This window comes from Protopterus annectens, chromosome 3.part1 (genome assembly GCF_019279795.1).
Source record: "Protopterus annectens isolate FY-2018-M chromosome 3.part1, PAN1.0, whole genome shotgun sequence".
In the NCBI taxonomy this organism is placed as follows: Eukaryota; Metazoa; Chordata; order Ceratodontiformes; family Protopteridae; genus Protopterus; species Protopterus annectens.
In genome coordinates, this window is record NC_056732.1 from 1,412,798,900 (window position 1) to 1,412,819,571 (window position 20,672).

Genomic DNA, 20,672 nt, shown 5'->3' on the forward strand with positions numbered 1-20,672 from the left:
TTACAGACAATAAAATTCAAGCAAGCAATAACTGAAGAACAGAGTCAAAACTTCCACTTGAGTTAATATTCATGCAACACAATTAAATCAATTTAAATACTGTATTATTTGACAAAAGTGCAGATAAAAGGTACTTAAATTCTCTTATACGTCCAGTTGAATACAGCTAGATCTTAGTCATCCAAAGCTGAGGTTTTTAAGCAGACATTGTTTCAAACTGTGCAACATAAATAGGCATTGACAGGAAATCAAAGAATGTGGCTACCCCCACACCTGCAATTACTTACAGACAATAAAATTCAAGCAAGCACTAACTGAAGAACAGAGTCAAAACTTCCAATTCAGTTAATATTCATGCAACACAATTAAATCAATTTAAATACTGTATTATTTGAAAAAGGTGCAGATAAAAAGGTACTTAAATTTTCTTATATGTCCAGTTGAATACAGCTAGATCTTAGCCGTCCAAAGCTAAGGTTTTTAAGCAGAAAATATTTCAAACTGCACCACTTAAATGGGCATTGACAGGAAATCAAAGAATTTGGCTACCCCCACACCTGCAATTACTTACAGACAATAAAATTCAAGCAAGCACTAACTGAAGAACAGAGTCAAAACTTCCAATTCAGTTAATATTCATACAACACAATAAAATCAATTTAAATACTGTATTATTTGAAAAAAAGTGCTAGGAGAATTAACTCTTGCAATTCATACAGAGTTACTTGTACTGATTATCTAAATATGACTGTAAATTCTTTTTTATGAAACCCATTACTCCTACTACTATTGGAAATGTCCAGGTGTTCTTCCACATTGCCCTCATGTCTGCCTGCAAATCCTGGTATTTTATGATTTTGTGTCTCTCTGTATGTAAGACACTATAATCACTGGGTGTATCAATTACAATGATTAATGCTACTTTTGTCTTCTTTCCATGGACTATTCTATCTGGTTTTCTGACATCTGTTTTTTTCAACTGTTAGTAATGGTAGATTCCATGTGTTATAAACTTCATTATTCTCTATAATGCTTTGTGGCTCATGTTTTCAGTGCTTCTCAGCTACTTCAATATTGTAATGTTTGCACAATCCTGTGTGCAACAGTCTTGACACATTATTATTCCTTTCAGTATACAGGCCCTCTGCCATTAGTGTACCACACCCAGCAGCACGATGTGGGACTGTTTATAGTTCTGCTTCTCCCACATGTTCTATGGACTTTGTAAACCAACATGAACATAGTCTACTATCCTGGGCTGCCAATATTAACCTTTCACATGAGTTGTTCCAGGAGCTTTTTGTACTTGCAATTATATTTATGCCTTTTCCACATTTCTTGCCTTCTCATCTGATCCTTTTCCATATATTCTTTCTTTTGTTTTTGGCACATTCAGTTGCTGCCTTATTTTTGTCTTCTTCTGGTTTTATTTCCTTTCTCGCTTGACACTGATATGCTTCTGCTGAACTAAGTAAGGAAGTTATCTTAGACGTGTTCTGCACATGTTTTAAAATTTTCACTATGTTTGGATCTGATGAAGGCAACATATATGTTTGCAGGTAATCAGTTTTGAGGAAGCCCATACCACCTTCAGAATGAGGAATGAACAATCATGGCTTCTCATCTTTTTTAAAAGATGTCTGATTCATTTTGGTTTTGAAAAAAAAAAACAAGAAAAATAAATCCTTGGATCCTGATGGTCATAGTAACTATTGCTCTGTTTTGAAGTTTCCCTTCTGGGTAAGGTAACTGAGAAAAATATTTATGCATAGCTTTAGTATTATTACATGGTCATTGGGCTCATATACCCATATTGGTTTGGATTTCTCAATCACCACAGTACTGAGCCTGCCCTTATTAGGGTTGTTTCTGATCTTCTAATGGTCAGAGAGCAATGGTTTTACTTAGGGGTGTAGCTAGAGTATGGAAAAGGAAGAAGCCACTCTAGAAGCAAGGTGTCGGGGGGGGTCATGAGTATTAGTACTGGCATATTTGCAAAACAAATAGCACCAGAATTACCCATTTTAAATACTTAAACCTTGGCTGTGATATAAATTGGACCTGCTGGAGAGACAGATATGTATGCCAGAAACTACCTCTTCTCTGGAACAGGCTCCCCATCCATGTGAAGCAGAGTTCCTCCCTAATCCAATTCAGGTGTAACTTGGACACTTGGATGGGGAACAGGAAATTTATCCCTGGTTTGGCACCTTTGTCTCTAACGGACACAGGCAGCATTTAACTTTTGCATCACAGACAATTGCTTGCAAATGCTTCATCTCCTATGCTCCTACTTACACTTATCAATGTTACGAGAACTTGTCAGAAATTTGAGATGCATGGCTAAACTTAAAAAGGCCCTTGTGGTCATTAGCCTAGTAAACACCTATGAACCTATGACACATGTTGACCCCATAATACCTTTTTAGGTGAAGTTCGGTTGATGAATATTCTAACATAGCAAACATAGCAATATTAAAGAGGGTCAAATTAAGGTGGCTCTCCTCAAAGTCAGAGGATACAGGTACAGCTGGCATAATGGTTAAAGTCTTCATCTTCCATGCAGGAGGTACAAGGTTTGATTCTGAACTCTGGCCAGTACCTGGGTGAAGTTTACATGTTCTCCCTGTGCCTCTGTGGGGTTCCTCCAAAAACATGCTGGGTGTTTCCTTCACACACTCATCCAATAATGGAGTTGTGGGCAGTAGAAAAGTCTAGATGGTGCCTACTATAGGAAGAATTGTATAGACCAACCACTTTGAGCATCAACTCTGGTGTGCAGTATCTTCTAGATAGGAGAACATGGATCACAGCCTGCATGCCATGGCAAGGCTAGTCACCCAACAGTGTAAATATTAGCTCTAGGTGATTTGGTCATATTGACTAATGTTGCCAAAAGTGGGTAAGGATATTTCCCTGTAATAAGTGGGTTGAGGACCTGGTCTACTCCAACATATGCCAGGGACTCATGCTAATCATGGAAGGGGTCTATGTGTCCCTATTGGCCAGTCTTTGGTTTGATAGGGTTGGTATAATGGCTAAGGTGTTTACCTCACAGACACAATGCACAGGGTTTGATTCTCACCTTTGAGGGAAATTAGCTTGTCTTAAAATGGCCCACAAGGGCAGCTAGCCTAGTACTTGCCTATGAACCTATGAACCTATAAGTCTAACCAACAAGTTGTCTGGACTTGAGGTGCTCCTGTAGTTGGAAAGTGTAATTACTGAAATATAGTTTAAATACATAGAAAGCACTCTATCCATACATGGGTTTAGGGGCTAGTACTCCTTCAGAACCAATGGCAACTGTGGTGGCCTGTCTATATTTGTCACCTCTAGACAAATTCCCAAAGACTTACAAATGGAACTTGCTGAACTTCAAATCACACTAAACAAAATCAACTATCAACTATCAGCTTATCCCTTGTTGTAGAGCACCTTGTATGACCCTGGACATTCTTATCCATCAGTTGACTGGAATATCTACACCTCCAATGTAAGAGATGGAAATAAGATTTTTTTTTATATCTAATAAATAATAACTCTGTGAACCAGATTAGTAGTAGCTCAACTACAGAGCAAAATATTATTGACCTGGTACTTACAAATGTAGTATCATCATCATGCAAAATTCCACTAGTAACTCCCTCTCCAATTAAGTTAGACCGTACGTTAGTAATCTTTTTCCACAAAAAATTCATAGCCTAAAAGAGCACAAATCTCCTCAAATTCTATGATGAAGACTTGAAATTCATTTATAATGACATCACTCAAGATATTACCTCAGCAGATATATTTGCAAAGGAGTTTTATATCCACATAAATGAATGTATAGAATTTGTAGCCCCCATCTAGTTAATAATATGATGGTAAATTTAAAAACATACCACCCTGATCATCCACTGACATAAACAAAATCTACAAAAATGGGGGAAAAAACTCTTTAGGATATACAACAGATCCAAGGATCCCCAAGTCAAGGAAAATATTAGGAATTTGACTAAGAATTAAAAATACTATTAGATAAAAAAAGATTAGATGTATGACAGCAGTCCGTGAACTCAAATATAATTATAAATCATTCTTTATTTATAACACACCAAAAACAATCCCGCAGCCCAGGATGGAAGTTCTACTCAACACGAAAGTAAATCCAGTGAGAAGAAGTAGAGTAGCATTAAACGATGGCGCCAGGTTCCAAATAAAAAACTTTATTGCAATACGTAAAGCGCTTTCACAGTTAAAAACAACTGCTTCCTCAGACATTAAAGCAGAACAGAAAAACCACCATTTATATATCACCTACATCAATTCCTGTGATAAAATGCTTGATAATCAATTCAGAACTAAAACATACAAATATCCAAATATATTAATAAAAACATGTACATATAACAAAAAACATGACCATAAATAATGGTTACATGAGAAGATGAATTTATCTTGAATGGACCGTATAGTCAATATAGAGGTATATATTGTCATTTTGTGGATGATCTGTTCCTGGTTTGGGAGGATGCTGTTGATACTTTGATCTTATTTTTAAATTACATCAATCACTTCACTCCCTTTTTAAAATTCACTATGAGTTACTCACCAACTGAAATAGACTTTCTGGATGTGAAAATATTGAATATGGATGGTCACGTCAGTACTAGGGTGCATAGGAAAGATTGTTATAGAACCAGTTTTTTGCACAGGAACAGCATGCACCCCCCCCCCCCCCACACACACACACACATATTTTTTAATAACAGTGTAGAGGAGTATATATTTAGAAAGGAAGTGGAAGATCTTGAACATAAGTTTGAAAAATGAGGGTATAATAGAACCGAAGTCCACAATGTTTTAAGGCAGGTTGAGAATCTCAGGGGGTACAACAGCGAAACCATATTTCTCTGAGAGGGTTGAGAACAGAGAAACTGGTAACACAGGACATACTAAAAACAAGGGAGTTACTGCATTGAGAATACCTGTCCTGCATGCAAGCAATGTGAAATGGGCAACTGATATATACAAGAAATATCGGCTCATACTAACAGCAGATGATTGTATTAAGGGAGTGGTAGGTAATAACCCCAACATTGTATATAAGAATATGAAATCACTTAAAAGATTGTTGTGTTATCCCAAGAAAACTGATATTAATTCAGATAATTGTTTTACAACAATACCGTGCAATGAATGTAATTTTTTTGATCATCTAGATTCATCAGGGCAGTTTTTTTAACCTGACTTTAATAAATTATTTAGGTTCAAAACAACGACACATGTGACTCTGTATATCTTGTCACTGTTCAGTGTGCCAGTCATTTTATATAATCAAGACTGACAGACGTTTAAAGGACAGGATAAGGGAGCACCTGTATGACATCAGGAACATGAACAGAATGAATGCCCTGGCAAGGCATATTACTGGAAGAGACAACACACATCATTTCAAGTTCATGGTTGTGGAAAAGACTAGGTTAGATGGGAGATTAGGAGATGTTAGCAACAGAATGGAAGTTTTGGAGACAAAGTGGATTATCAGGATGAGGGCTGATAATAGTAGGGGCCTAAATGATAAGGTCCCTAGGGTCTATATCAGAAGTGCAAACTTTCAAAAGGTCGAGTCGCATACAGTCGACACCATATGAGCAAACTTTTGAAAGCTCGCAAGTTTCAATGGAGATCACTGTAGGGAATATTTCCCTTTACTTCACTGTAGTGTGATAACGGAGTTGGTATATTTAAGTAGCGGGGGGTGGGTGTGCAGGGGGGCTTGCCCCCCTGCTCACAGCGTTCAGGTAGGTTTTTTTTGTTTTTGTTTATTTTTATTATATGTTCAGTGCTTTGAAACTTCGTTCATATGGTGTCGATCATATGAGCATCGAAGTTTTAAAACTTCAAGCATATAATATAGACCTGGTTCCTATCAGACCTGTTCTTAAAGCCAAATCACTACGCAAGTAATTTTATTGTATACTTTCTGGTAAAATATATTTTAAGATGATAGGATGTCTCCATCATTCATGCCATATATTTTTTGTGTATTTTTTATATATGTAGTTCATTTTATATGTTTTACAGAAACAACTTACATTTATATACACTTTATATTTCATGTTTTTGGTATATGTACATGCTTTATTTATATATTTGAATATTTACATGTCTTAATTGATTAACAAGCATTTTATCACAGGAAATGATGTAGGTGATATATAAATGGTGTTTTTTCTGTTCTGTTTTAACGTATCAGGAAGCAGTTATTTTTAACTGTGAAAGCGCTTTACGTATTGCAATAATGTTTTTTCCTTGGAACCCGGCATCATCGTTTAATTCTACCCTACTTCTTCTCACTGGATTCTTTATATATGTTGGAAAATTAAGAAACACTCAACAATGTACAAAACTCATACTAAATGGCAAAACTTACTCAGATACAGTTCACATTGCCTATATACTAACAAATAAATTTAGTGCAAAATTCTTTCCTGAGACAGCCATCCAAAACCCCCTGATACCTGTAACTCTTAAATCCCCCATTGTCACTAAAGAACATGTACTATAAGTGCTATACAATGCTTAGGACACTTCCTCCATGGGACCTGATAACATACCGGGATGTTTTTTAAATAGTACTAAATATGACTTCCTGAATCCCCCCCCAGTTCCGGAAGTATGGAATATAGCACTGGTGATGCCACTCCATAACTGTGGTTATGTCTAATGAACCTTGTAAACTTCTTTGAAAAGATAACACACGCTGTTAACAGGGGTCACACTCTACGCACAGCCTATGTTGATTTGTTTAAAGCATTTGACACCATCCGCCATGCTGCCATGATTAATAAACTAAATGCAATACAACTAAACTCTTATGTGGTAAGATAGCTAAATAAACGATAAGATAGATAAGCAAACTAGCTGAAAGACAGAACCCACAGTTCAGATGGCAGGGGCAATGTCAGAGAACATGAAGATGACCAGTGATACCCTGCAAGGCTCAATGCTATGACCACTTTTGCGTGGTATTTACTTCGCTGACTTACAGACTGAATCCAAGAACTTTGAATAATCAAGTTTGTGGATGACAACAAACTGGAAGTCATCATCAAATCTCCCTCTGACATTGAAGCCCTCCAGCAGGAACTTACAATTACAAATGGCTGCTCTATTGAAAATGTGCTTGCATTAAATGCTAAAATGGCAACATTGTCATATTTGGCTAATTAACCATTCCCTCAGCATATCGCATTGTCAATACCACACTTCAAAATGAAAATGTAGTTAGAAACATGAGAACCTGGGATGATGACGCCCTCTCCTTTGATTACCATGTAGCAACGGCTGTCAGGAAATCCTTTTACTTGTTGTAACAGATTGCAAGGAAATATCATTCAGATCTAAAGATGTTATTGTCTTCTTGTATTCAGCACCGATCAGACCAGTGATAGAATACAAATGCAGTTTTTTTCAACAACATTTAAGTGTTTTGCTGTATTAATTGGTGCTTTTTTACTGTTTTTTCTGTCTGTGCCTGCCTCATTATCTGCACTTCTTTTGCACTGTAACATTGCTTAGATAGAACAGACTAGATCCAGACTTGCTGAATCTAGCCTGCTTTTTTACACTAGAACTCAAATCCAGCCATCTTACCTGACTGCACCCTTGTGACAGAAGAATGTGACTATAGCCCTGTCTGAGCTGTGAATTGCTGGACGAAGGATCATTGTGTGATTTCCTATTGGCACACTAATTTAAAACTGTTTAATTTTGCCTATATATATATAAGCCTCGCATTTGTGTGTAGCTGCACTCCGCACAATGGAAGTTAGAGGTGCCCTGTATAGTAGCAAACTCCTAGAAACAATTTTTTCCCTAGACATTTGTTAGTTGAACCCTCCCAAGCTTCTCTGCTGTACTGCGGGCAACTCAGCTGAACATTGAGTAGTGCCACCACACTCCTTCACCCCTAATCCTCAACAGAATAAGCCCCCTTGTTTAGTTAGTTGAATTAGCCCTAGAGCAAAAGCTAATCCAACTTGCGGAATTAGCCCTACAACAAAAGCTAATCCAACTTGCCCAACTCCCCAGCTAGTACTTATGGTTTAACCTGATACAGTGGACAGCCAGTTTCCCAACATTTCACCAGCTAGCCTGATAGACATGGGCATCCTATGGCAATGTAGTAATTGCCTCATGTATACTGACAGCCACTTACTCCTAAAGCAAACAAATACAGTATGTCAGAGATGTAACTATACCATGAAGCTGGAATCAATCCTCTCATGTAACAATAAACAAAACAACAAACAGGTTGTCAACACACACACACACACACACACATACACACACACACACACACACACACACACACACACGCACACACACGCACACACATGCACACACACACACACACACACACACACACACACACACACACACACACACACACACACACACACACACACACACACACACACACACACACCTCCTCTCACACAAGACAAGGTCAAGTCACATAGACCCACCTATGTAAAGGTACTCACTAAGAGACAACCAAAGGACCAGATACCTCCCAAGTGCAAACAGATCATATACTGGAAAACAAACAGGCCCCACTTCACATAGCAACACACATACAAGTGCCTCAAAAAATAAGCCCCTAAGACAAAACACCTTATAACCTAATGTTTTTGTCATAGGTGCTTCCATAGTGAGACACACAGATGTCCACCTCACCAGGCTGCACAAGGAGAAAGTCACAGTTAGTTGCCTGTCAGGTGCCAGGATCCATCAAACCATGCACTCATTCAAGTCACTCAGCAACAATTACCATTATGACTCTGTCATAGTGCATATTGGAGTGAACGACTTGAGATGTACCTCTCTGGACTATATAAAGAGAGACATGACTGAACTTTCAGATTACATGTCCCAGGCAGGTATGTCCCTAGCACTAAGTAGCATTTTATCTTCACCCAGGATGATGCCACAATACAGACAAAAATGACTGACTTCAACAATTGGCTTAGCTTCTGGTGTCAGTCCAAGAGGATCCAGTATCTATCATAGGAGCGTGGGAAGACATGATTGATAGACTATGCTGCTTTGCCAGAGGTGGTCTTCACCTTTCTTTTCTAGGCTTTCGCATACTGGTGAAGATGCTTGCCTCTCCCATAGTGCCTTTTTAGGCATTGTCAAGACAAAAAAAAATTCCCGACGTAAAGAAATCCACTCAAGTCAAACTCAGGGTTATGCTGCTTAATGTTAGGAGCCTCAAAAGAAAACTGTACTCCCTGGAAACACTCCTCACCTTGGAAAATGCTGACGGCTCTGCAGTCACTGAGACTTGGTTCAAGGCAGCAGAGAGCACCCGGACCATACAAGGCTACAACACATGTTCAGACACCAAAATGAGCCCGAAAGAACCAAAGGTGGAGGTATATGTACCTTCATTAAATCTAAGTACACTTCAAGACTGGTTAAACAGTACGACTCTCTAGAGCTACTCCAGGTTCAATTAAACTTAGGTAAAACACCCTACCACATCATCACTAACTACAGGTCCCAACCATAAACCAAGACAAACACACTGACTACCCAGACTTGCTAGAATCACTCCCTATTTAGGGAAACACTTTTGTCATGGGAGATTTCAACTATTCTTCTATAGATTGGACAACATACATGAGCGGAAATGTGATCTTCCTGAGGTTCCTGGACTTTGTTAATTCAAATGCTCAGGAACAACTAGTCTGTACCCCTACCATGGGTTTGAATGTCCTGGATCTGGTGCTCACCAACATGGGGAGGGGGGAAACTGCACTACCCCCTGTGCGTTGCCCTCCCTGGTGAGTTCATACCATAAATCTGTCTCATTCATAGGTTCATAGATTACTACTAGACTATTTGCCCTTGTGGGCCATTTTAAGCCCAGCCAATTACCCCATGTGAAAATCAAACCCTGTACCTTGTGTCTGTAGGGAAAACAACTTAATCATTATGCCACACTCTCACGCTTTGTGCAAAGATTTAGCCATGAGTAAGAACTATGCACACCCAGAACAGACACCAACCTGGCTAACAACAGGAAAAACAATGCTCCTACTTAAGAGTAAACTTACAATCTACCCTAAAAATTATAGACCAATAACTTGCCTCCCAATGACATATAAACTATATAAGGGAATTGATGCAGACAGAGTTTATAGTCATTCAGAAGAAAATTCAACTATGGCAATCGAACAAAAGGGCAATAAAAGAAAGTCATATAGAACAAAGGATCATTTGTTGTTAAATAAAGTCATAGTGGAGAACTGTAAAAAGGGGAGGAATCTAAGTATGGCATGGATTGACTACAAAAACATTTGATAGTATCTCACAACCATGAATAAAAGAGTGCTTAAAAATGTATAAGATACACTCTACACTGATTGACTACATTACAGTGACCATGAAACAGTGACAGACCACTTTGCAATTAAGTCATGATAAAGGACAAATTCTTATCCAGGGATAAAAATTCAAAGGGGGATATTTCAGTGTGACTCTCTGTCACCAGTGCTATTCTGCCTTGCCATTAACCCATTAAGCTGTCTACTTCACGGCTTAGGCCATGGCTACAATTTGGCTCCTAGAAAACAACAAAGTGTAAAGACTTCTCTTTGTCAATGATTTAAAACTGTATAGCTCATCAGATGAAGAACTGAAAGTACAACTGCAAGTTGTCAAAACCTTTTCAAATGATACAAAAATGTCATTTGGTCTTGATAAATGTGCAAAAGCAACCTTTAAAGCAGGAAAACTGCAGCACCAGGAAAACATAATTTTGGGACAGTTAGACTAGTACCTACCTATGAACCTATGAACCTATAAGAATGTGATATAAAAAAATTTGAGCAAGGCGGAGTGTATACATATTTGGGAATTGATGAAAGGTTAACAATAAAACATGAACAAATGTGAATAAAACTTACTAAGAAATACTTTAGAAGACGAGTTAATCCTGAAAACAGCGTTGATATCTGGGAACAAAATCCAAGCTGTAAACCAGTTTGCTTTTCCTGTCCTAACTTACAATTTTGGTGTGATTGACTGGCCCCAAAATGTGTTGGATAGATTAGATATGAAACCAAGAAGGATGCTTCAAGCTCACCAAAGGCTTTACAAAAGGTGCATACCAAGATTATATATTCCCCATTCTAAAGGAGGGATGGTCCTCTTTGAAACTGATTATATGTATAGCTCCGCAATCGTGGGACTCCACACATATCTGCTGACCTCACAAGATCCAAACATAGTGAAAGTTTTGAAACATTAGGAGAATAAATCTAAGATGACTGCTCTGCTTAATCTAACAGAAGCATAACAGCATCGAGCAGGAATGGAAATTAAACCAGAAGTAGATAAAAATCAAGCAGCAAGTGAATGTGCCAAAAACAAAAGAAAGAATATAAGGGAAAGGACAAGATGAGAAGGCAAAAAATGTGGGCTGCGTACACTTTGGTTTACAAAGTCCACTGAATATATGGGAGAAAGAGACAAATGTAGGTTTTGTAAAACTAAATTGGAAACAGTTGCAAACCTCATTGCTGGCTGTGACATAGTAATGGCAGAAGGACTGTATACTGAAAGGCATAATAATGTGGCAAGATTGTTGCACTGGGGATTGTGCAGATACTATGGTATTAAAGTGGCTGAAAAACATTGGAAACATGAGCCACAAAGCATCGTAGAAAATGATGACATTTACATCACATGGGATCATCCATTACCAACAGTTCAAAAGATAGATGCTAGAAAACCAGATACAGTGGTCCATGAAGAGAAGACAAAAGCAACATTGATCATTGAAATCACCACACCCAGTGACTACAGTGTCTTGGGTACAGAGAGACACAAAGTCATAAAATATCAGGATTTGCAGGCAGAAACAAGAGCAATGTGGAAGAATGGAAGAATGATACCCAGACACTCCCAATAGTAGTAGGAGCAATGGGTCTTATAAAAAATGATCTACAATTGTATTTAGATATGTTATGAAGTAAAGATCAGACTGGACACCCCCAGAGGAGCAAACAAACTGAAAAATTTCTCCAAAGCAAACTTTAGCTTACTAAGCAAGGGTATAAAAAGTTTCAATCCCCCTGCTAACACAGCCAACAATGACTCCTATGTAGAGGAGTACACAATGCCATGTATAGAGATTTAAACAACTGTATAGACTTGGCTGTACCTGTCAGGATCAAAACCAGGTCCTCCCAAAGAAACAGGCCACCCTGGTAGACTGCAAGTATAAATGGGGTATATAACAAATGGAAGAAACTGTTATCCAAGAACAAGAGGAAACTTACTAGAAGAATAGCCTCCACAGCTTGAACAAGCAAATCAGATATCTTGTAAAGTCCTCTAAAGCCAATTATGAGGCTAAATTAGCATCTCTAACTAAAACAATCATAAGGCTTTCTTTAGCTATGCCAAAAATCTTAAAGGGAATGCCCCGGCTATGTGCCAAACTGATTGTGGATGGTACTACTCACACTGAACCCAAATAAATTGCCAATTTGCTAGCAGACAGATGGTGGTGCAAATTTCATCCCCTCTTTGTCCTCATCAGACACACCCCAAAGTATCCCTGTCACCAGTTCACTACCTAGCATCTCCAAAGACAGGCCATATCTGCCCTCTCCAAGGCCAAAAACACAGCCTCCATGGGACCAGATAACATCTCAGGCTGCATACTAAACATTCTAAAACAAGACCTAGTGGAACCACTTGACACTCTCTTCAACCATTGCCTGAGCACTGGTTTTGTTCCAGCAGAGTGGAGAATAGCAACAATAATCATCTTACACAAAGGGGGTCCATCAACTGACTCTGGGAACTATAGTCCCATAAGCCTAACCAGCCTTACCTGCAAAGCAATGGAAAGAATGTCATGGACTTTATCAACAAGGGCATAGGCAACCTCCAAACTCTTGACCTGACCCAGTTTGGCTTAATTAAGGGCAGGTTTTGCTTATTAAACCTGGTGGACTTCTTTGAAAATATAAACAAAGCCCTGGATGAGGGCAAAGCAGTACATACTGCCTATCTTGACTTAGCCAAGGCCTTTGACACAATCCTCCACTCAGATATCATTAAGAAACACTCCCAGCTGGGGATTAACCCATACATCACTAGCTGGGTAGCAAACTGGCTCACTGACAGAACGCATACTGTCAAAGTTGGGGATTCTACCTCCACCAGTAGACCAGTTACCAGTGGTGTACCACAGGGATCTGTGCTGGGCCCTCTACTCTTTGTAATCTACTTCTCGAATATCCAGGTGAAAGTAGATGGCCTTTGGCTTACCAGATTCACAGGTGACTCCAAACTAGGTGCAATCATTTTGTCCCCCAGTGATGTTAATATATTACAAAAGGGGCTAACACAGACTAATGATTGGTGCCAGAGTCATGGTCTAAAACTAAACACAAAAAAGTGCGTCATTATCTCCTTTGGCAAAGAAGTGACCCCTGCAAATTACATTACAGATAGCACCCCCCCCCAAGCTCAAACACAGTGGTGAGAGACTTGGGAACACAGGTTGATAGCAATTTAAACTTCAATCACCATGTCTCAACAGTGGTAAAGAAAGCCTTCTATGTGGTGTATCTCATAAATAAGGGCATCTCATCCAAGACTAAGGATGTTATAACTCCTCTATACTCGACTCTCATCAGACCACTAATTGAGCACAATGCTCCCTTTTGCATGTACTTCACCAGACACCAGCAACAACTGGAGAGACCGAAACGATTTCTAACCAAGAAAACTGAGGGCCTCCAAAACATGACCTGCATGGAAAGACTGAAGGTGCTGTCTCTGTACTCTGTATCATACAGGCTGCTGAGACCTGTGCCTGACCTACAGAGTGATCTCTGACCCTGCCCTAATGGAAATGCTGCATGTCCACAAATTAAATGGGAAAAGAAACATTCACTACAGGGATTTCAACCTAGCCTGTGACATAAACAGAACATTTTGGAGAGACAGATATGTCTCCCAGAGATTGCTGCTCCTCTGGAATAAACTCCCACTTTACATGAAGTAGAGCTTCTCAATGGCCCTGTTTAAGAGCAACCTTGACAAATGGATAGGAGACCATAAACTAACCCCCGGGATGGCATCTATGTCCCTCATGGACAGGGGCAATCGGTGCTAATTACTGATTTGCTCTGGTAATAATGACCATCTAACCATGCTCAACTAGTGAACAAGTGTATTACATGCTTAGGCTTGTTAAGGCCCTAGGGCCATTAGCCTAGTAACCTATGAACTTATGAACCTATGCCTTCTTTGGATTATAACTCACCAGACATATCAAACAGTTAGTAACACCCCAGACATTCCTAACAAAGAGGGTCACAGACTTAAGATCCCTAAACTGCTAAAAATTACTGCTATGCACATCTCAAATTGTTTTAGATGTAATACAAAACATTGCATATTTCAAATGCCTATGTCCCCAGCTCCATTTCTATCATAAATACAGCTGAGCTAGATGAATTTAAAATGTTATTGGCAACGCTGTTCTTTCCCTTATTACCCCTAACTCCTCTCACCATCTCACTAAAAGTGTAAGTAACTCTCCTACCTGTGACTTCTTTCTACCCCTCCCCCAAAACAGCATCAGCACTTGACTGTTGTAAAACATACTAGTGACGGATGCCTCAGTGACGTGTGTGGTATACATATAATCACGACACAAGCAGCATTTCTGAACATGAGTCAAGCTCTAAATGTAACCCTTGATCCATGACTTTACAATGCTGCTACTGTTTATATAACATTCTTCTCTGAACATTTCAATTCAGTATTATGAGGTTAGAGAACTGTTCTCACTAACTACAGAATTTAATGCTTGAGAACTTACCGTTTGCAAAAATCCTGTGCCATACTGGTGTCATCAGAGAAAGAGAATGCATGCAAAAGAAATAAAATACACAATTACTGAAATATCACAGATATCAGTGCTAGCATATAAAACAGTTTTGCTCTTTCCACAACTTAATATCTCTTAAAGTGTTAGCTAATGGCTTCAAATCACAGTCAACTCTGAAGTTAAAGTAACGCAAAAAAAGCTGAATAAATAAATAAATGAATGAATCATAATGTCATTCGGGTAAAATCTGTTTTACTTCCTATCTATTTGTACCTTATAGTGATATGTATTTAAAACTTTGGTTAGGCAAAAATTTCAAACTCCTTCATAACACAGGCTGTATTAAACAACATTTATTGAACACGAAACTCTAAAACAGAACTGTTTTATTTATATGTACCTTACACTTCATGCTTAATTATAACCAAAAGCAAGATCCACAAAAGTGGAGATTTTACTGAAAGCCATTATTTATGTATTGATTTATTTATTTATTTTACATTTGTTAACTGGGTAGTGTCCGGCTGGGCAAGTAGTCTGTTTTCAGCAGAGACCCGGGGAGAAAAGCTCCATAACAATAGTACAAAAAAAGATTACAACAATTTTACAAAGATTTACAAAGAATATACAAAAAGTTTAACAGTTGCCTACAATCACAATTTACAAAAAGAGAATGTAAACAGAAAACATTACATTTCCTAAGCCTTACTACATACAGTAATATAAAACTCATTAGATACATAACTAAAATAAACTGTTGTGGTATTTTCATTTGGTAGAAGTAAGACAATGAGAAGATAGCAGCAGAAAAGAAACATTTGATTGATGGCATGAGAAACTAGCCAGGAGTATTACAGGAGCATAGACATTGTTGAGTAGGGTATTCCTTTAGGAGTTGTTTGAAGTTATGACTATATGTGTTTTTTAGGATATTCTGGGGTATTAGGTTCCACTGTTTGGCTACTTTATAGGAGATGAGAGGGCCACCAAAGTAATTATGGGACTTACTTACCATACGTATAAGTTCATCAGATAATCTAAGGGCCCTGGGATTGGTATTTAGTTGCTCTAGGCTGGAAAGTGCAGGGTGGTTTTCAGATTTGTGGATAATAGAGTGGGCAGTGGTGAGCTGATTGAGTTATAGCAGACTGGGAAACTCAAGCCAGTGTAATTTTTGAAAAGCAAGGCAATAATGGGTCCTGTTGGGTAAATTAGCAGAAAATTTTGCTATTTTATTATAGCAGGAATCAAGTATATGTAAATCAGACATTCGCAGGTTAGTGAAAATTTGCTAACAGTAGATAGGAGGTGGGATCTGGCTGTGGCTAGTCTGTCATTTTGAGTGAGATAAGGACTGGCCCTATATAATGCACCAAGTCTGATGCGAACTTTTTTAATTGTGAGTGATATGTGTTTATCAAATGTTAGGTTGTTGTCTATTTTGACAACAAGTAGTTTTGTTTGGTTAACTGGTTCTATTATAGCACCATTAGTGGAGTAGATGGAGGGGGAAGGTGGGTTTGCTTTGGATTTCCTGTCGGAAAAGATCATTCATTTTTGTTTTGTTTGGGTTTAGGATGAGTTGAAGTTCATTTAGGTAATTTCCAATATCTAGAAATGATTTTTGCAGTTTATCCTGGAGATCTTGGGGTGTGGAAGTGGAGCAAATAAGAGTAGCGTCATCTGCATATTGAATGATAGAAGCAGATTTAATGGCAGTGTTTAGACTATTTCTGAATGTAATAAAAAGGACAAGGCCAAGTATGGAACCCTGAGGAATCCCAATAGAGACTGGGAGGAATGTGGAGAGTTTATAATCCCATTTAGTTGCCTGTTGTCGATTAGTAAGGTACCTAAAGAAGCAGTTGACAGCTGTAGAGTTGAGGTTGAAGGAGGCTAGAGTTTTGAATAGTAGTTGGTGGGATACCATATCAAAAGCTTTGGACATATCAAGGAATATAGTAGAGACTAGTTGTCCATTGTTTTTGAGAAGGCTAATGTACTTAGTGAAACTTATGAGGGCTGTGGAGGTACTGTGTTTTGGATGGAAGCCAAGCTGTGAACTACATAAGAGGTTATTTGTAGTGAGGTGGTCTAGGAGCAGCTTATGGATACATTTCTCTAAGATTTTGGCTAGGGGTGATAAAATGGCAATGGGACAATAATTATAGAGCTTTTTAGATGGACCTCCCTTGTGGAGGGGGACAATATGGGATATATTGTTCTTCGATGGATCAACTGATTAGGATAGATACAGGATAGGTGATGGTGCTGGAAGCAGTTTTTAAGAAGGGAGTTGGTCAGCTGCTAGACAGGTAGGTTTTAGTTTTGATAGGAGTTTTTTGATATAAGACGTTTGTATGGGCTTAAAAGAGAAGTAGCTGGGTTTAGAGTTAGTGGAGGTAGGCTAAGTGGTTGGTTAGATCTGTTGTTGTTTAAAAGTGAGGTGATAGTTGTGATGAAATGAGAGTTAAATTGGGATGCTAAGCATTCAGTGCTACTTGTTACAGATGGTGCAAGGGTAGAGGTTTTGCTAGGGCTGAGGAGGTAGTTAATGTTTTGCCATATTTTTTGGGTTATTTATGTATTTTTGCTGACAAGCCAGAAAATAAGATTTTTTTTGTCAGATAATATTTACTTCTTAGCTAGGTTTCTTAGTTGTTTGTAAGAGGTGAGGTTTTCTGCAGTTTTGGATGTTTGATAAGCAGTCCAGACTCTGTCCCTTTGTGTAATGGGAGATTTAGCATCTTTGGTTATCCAAGGTAGGTTTTTGGCTTTGGAGTGTATTTTTCTTGTTGGGGTGAGGTTATTAAGGATGTTGAGGAAAGTATCATTAAAATATTGTACAGCTTGGTCTAGGTGGAGTGATTTTAGAGGTGACCAGTTGCAGTTTTGAAGTAAGGAATTTAAGATGGTAGAGGAAAAGTTTATTTTGTTGTCTATGTGTTTGAAAATGACATTACATGGGGAGTGAATGCATTTCCTTAGTAGAAAGGCAGGGGAGTGATGAATGAAAGAATTGGGGAGGCACCCAGCATGGTGAGCAAGGTTGGGCTTATTGGTTAGTATCCAGCATAGAATATATTCTTTCTTAGTGTGTTTATCGATTCTAGTAGGATAGTTTATAGTTTGGGTTAAACTGAATAGATTGATGAAATTGGAGGGGTTGTCAGATGAGCAGGACAGCCAGTCCAAGTTGAAATTGCCTGGCACTATAGTTTCTTGGTTGAAAGTATAGGATGCCCAGGATAGGAAACTTTCAATGGCAGGTAGGTTATTTCCTGATGGTAGGTAGGAGGCAATAATTATGATGGTTTTATGTGCATTTACTTTGAATCAGGTGGTGAGAATTTCTGCTTCTGATAGATCTGGGGGAGTACAGATACATTTTTACATTTTTGAGGAAACAATTTTACATGATGGCAATGCCTCCACCATGCTTATTCAGCCTATCTTGTCTAATAACATTATAATCACCAGTAAGTATTTCCTCATCTTTAATGTGGAGTTTTAGCTATGTCTTGGTAATAATTACTATATCAGGAGTGTAGGTAGCTAGGGTTGCATGAAATTCACTATTTTTTTGTGATACTTCTGAAGCTAAAATTAGTTATGAGTAAGTCTGATTTGGAATTTTTAGGTGAGGAAGGTGGAGGGTAGTACTAGCAGGTGTTGTGGGTGTGATTGGGTGGAATGGGAGTAGCTGTGTGGGCCCTGGGTTAGAATGTATGTCAGCTTGGAATTTGATTTCTATTACTGAGTGTAGAAGAAGAGAGAGTTTGAGCTTAAATATTAGTCGATGGAAGAAATCTGGATAGGAAGGAGAGATGGGGGTATGGACATATTTATAGTGGAAGAGTAATATGTTACAGTTAGTGTAGAAGTTAGAACAAATGTGAAAATGGATATTTGGTTTTGTATGGTGTGTAGTAGTGGGGAGTGTAGGACAGGGGTAGTGTGTTATGTATAAAGTGATGAAGGTAGTGGAGTGGGAGGCAGAGGGTAATGACTAGGAGGGAGTTGCTCAGAAGAGTGGTGATAACTGGCATTGCAAATAGTAGAGAAATAGGAGAAAATATGGGTAGGTTGGTGTCCGAAGTTTAGTAGAGAGAGAAATATACTGATAAAGTGATGTGGTAGGGGAGAGAGTGTTGTGTGAGGGATGACATAATAGTTAGTGAGGTGGAAGGGGAGAAAGTGAAAGAAATAATTGATTGTGGGTGTGTTGGATAAGGAAGCTACAAGTTATAGGATAATGAGTTAGAAGGTGTGGTTTAGTTTAATTATAAATTTAAGGAAAGTGGGGGTGAGTGGGAATGGAGGTAGGCTAGGGGAGCAGAGGAAGCCCAAGTGAAGCAAGGGCAAATGGAGTGGGTTGAGCTGAGCCCAGAGGTAACCACAGTCCAGAAACAATCAGTAAAAACTCTTCAACAGACAAAGGCTTTGCACTGTTAATGGTAAGAAAAAGAGTTTTGTTGTGCACTACTATCACGTAAGAAAATGTCTTAAAGCAGGCTGATTAGTCCAGCATTTAATAAACATAAGTTTGTTGAAACTAACAGAGAGTCTTTTAAGAATGGGGGTGGGTCCTTGCTGCTGAGCTACTTTTCAGCGTACCGACTTGCTAGTGAGTAGATAATGCCTTAAATAAGTATATTTTAAAACTTTGAACTAAGCCAACATACTTTGTAGATAAAAAGAGAAGCACTGCGAGGTGAGAGATAGCAGAACTGTATGTTGAGCAATTTTCGTTGCAACTGGTTATTCAGAATGCAGGACTTTAAGCAGTACGCTGGCAGTATGGAGAGGAAAAGAAATAAAGCTTGCCTTTTAGATGAGGAGAGAAAAAAAAAGAAAAACAAAACAGAAATAGTTACCAATTATGTTGTTTAGCCCACAAAAGATAGATGGAGGTATTTTAAAGAGGACAGAAAGAGAAACCTAAACAGTATAAACACAAACTGTTAAGACTTCCACATTAGCATTCACTGTAGCACAGTAGTACAAATGCAATACTACAAAAATTTAGATTTAAAATGTTGCTAAAGTTAACAATAAATATACTTAGAAAAACACTAGCTAATATAGGTGTGCAAACAGGGTGAAATTTGTTACATTACTCTGAACATAGCAGAACACATGGCCACAGCTAGACAGCAGGCTATTATATTCTGCACTGGGGGTAGCAATATATGGTGAATTTTTCTTCATAATTCCATCCTAGTACCATGTAAACTGGGCCACATTTTTATCTTAGCAGCTTTAGAAAATGTGCTTCTATATGTTGGTTAAGAACTTATCATCCTATGCCAGTTTGCAATAAAATAGTCTGAGGATAATTACTCATGACAGAGATTTTATCTTTGTGTATGTGTGTAACATACATAAACCAATACATATATGTGCATTATTAATGTGCATATGACAAATGGTATATGTCACTGTTAACTTCTGCATCAAAGACAAAATTCTGCACTTTTAGCACATCTGGTAATTTTTCAAACTGGCTTCAAATTTGATACAGAGGATCCAGTGCCTTAGAGCCAGGATTCTAATTAGCGGAGCTACTGTCCAGATAGTTGTAGAGATATGCTCTTTAACAATGTGGAGTGAGAAAGAAATGGAACATTACAGCAATAACCCACGTCTGGGTGTGGGTAATGCTGGATTTACCCACGGTTGGTGTGGTTTGGTCACGAGGGCAAAGCCCGAGTGGCCAAACAAAGACAACCATGGGTAAATCCAGCATTACCCA

At 38.5% G+C, this 20,672-nt stretch overlaps 1 protein-coding gene across 2 annotated transcripts in view; it reads right to left on the bottom strand.

Moving 5' to 3' along the window:
- The window catches only part of NRBP2 (nuclear receptor binding protein 2), a 1,106,111-nt gene that overhangs the window by 403,032 nt on the left and 682,407 nt on the right, over window positions 1–20,672 (bottom strand). For both annotated transcript variants that reach the window (XM_044067493.1, XM_044067492.1), the window contains exon 7: window positions 14,909–14,932. In XM_044067493.1, the coding sequence (XP_043923428.1) occupies window positions 14,909–14,932 (24 nt within the window). The remainder of the gene's footprint in view (window positions 1–14,908; window positions 14,933–20,672) is intronic.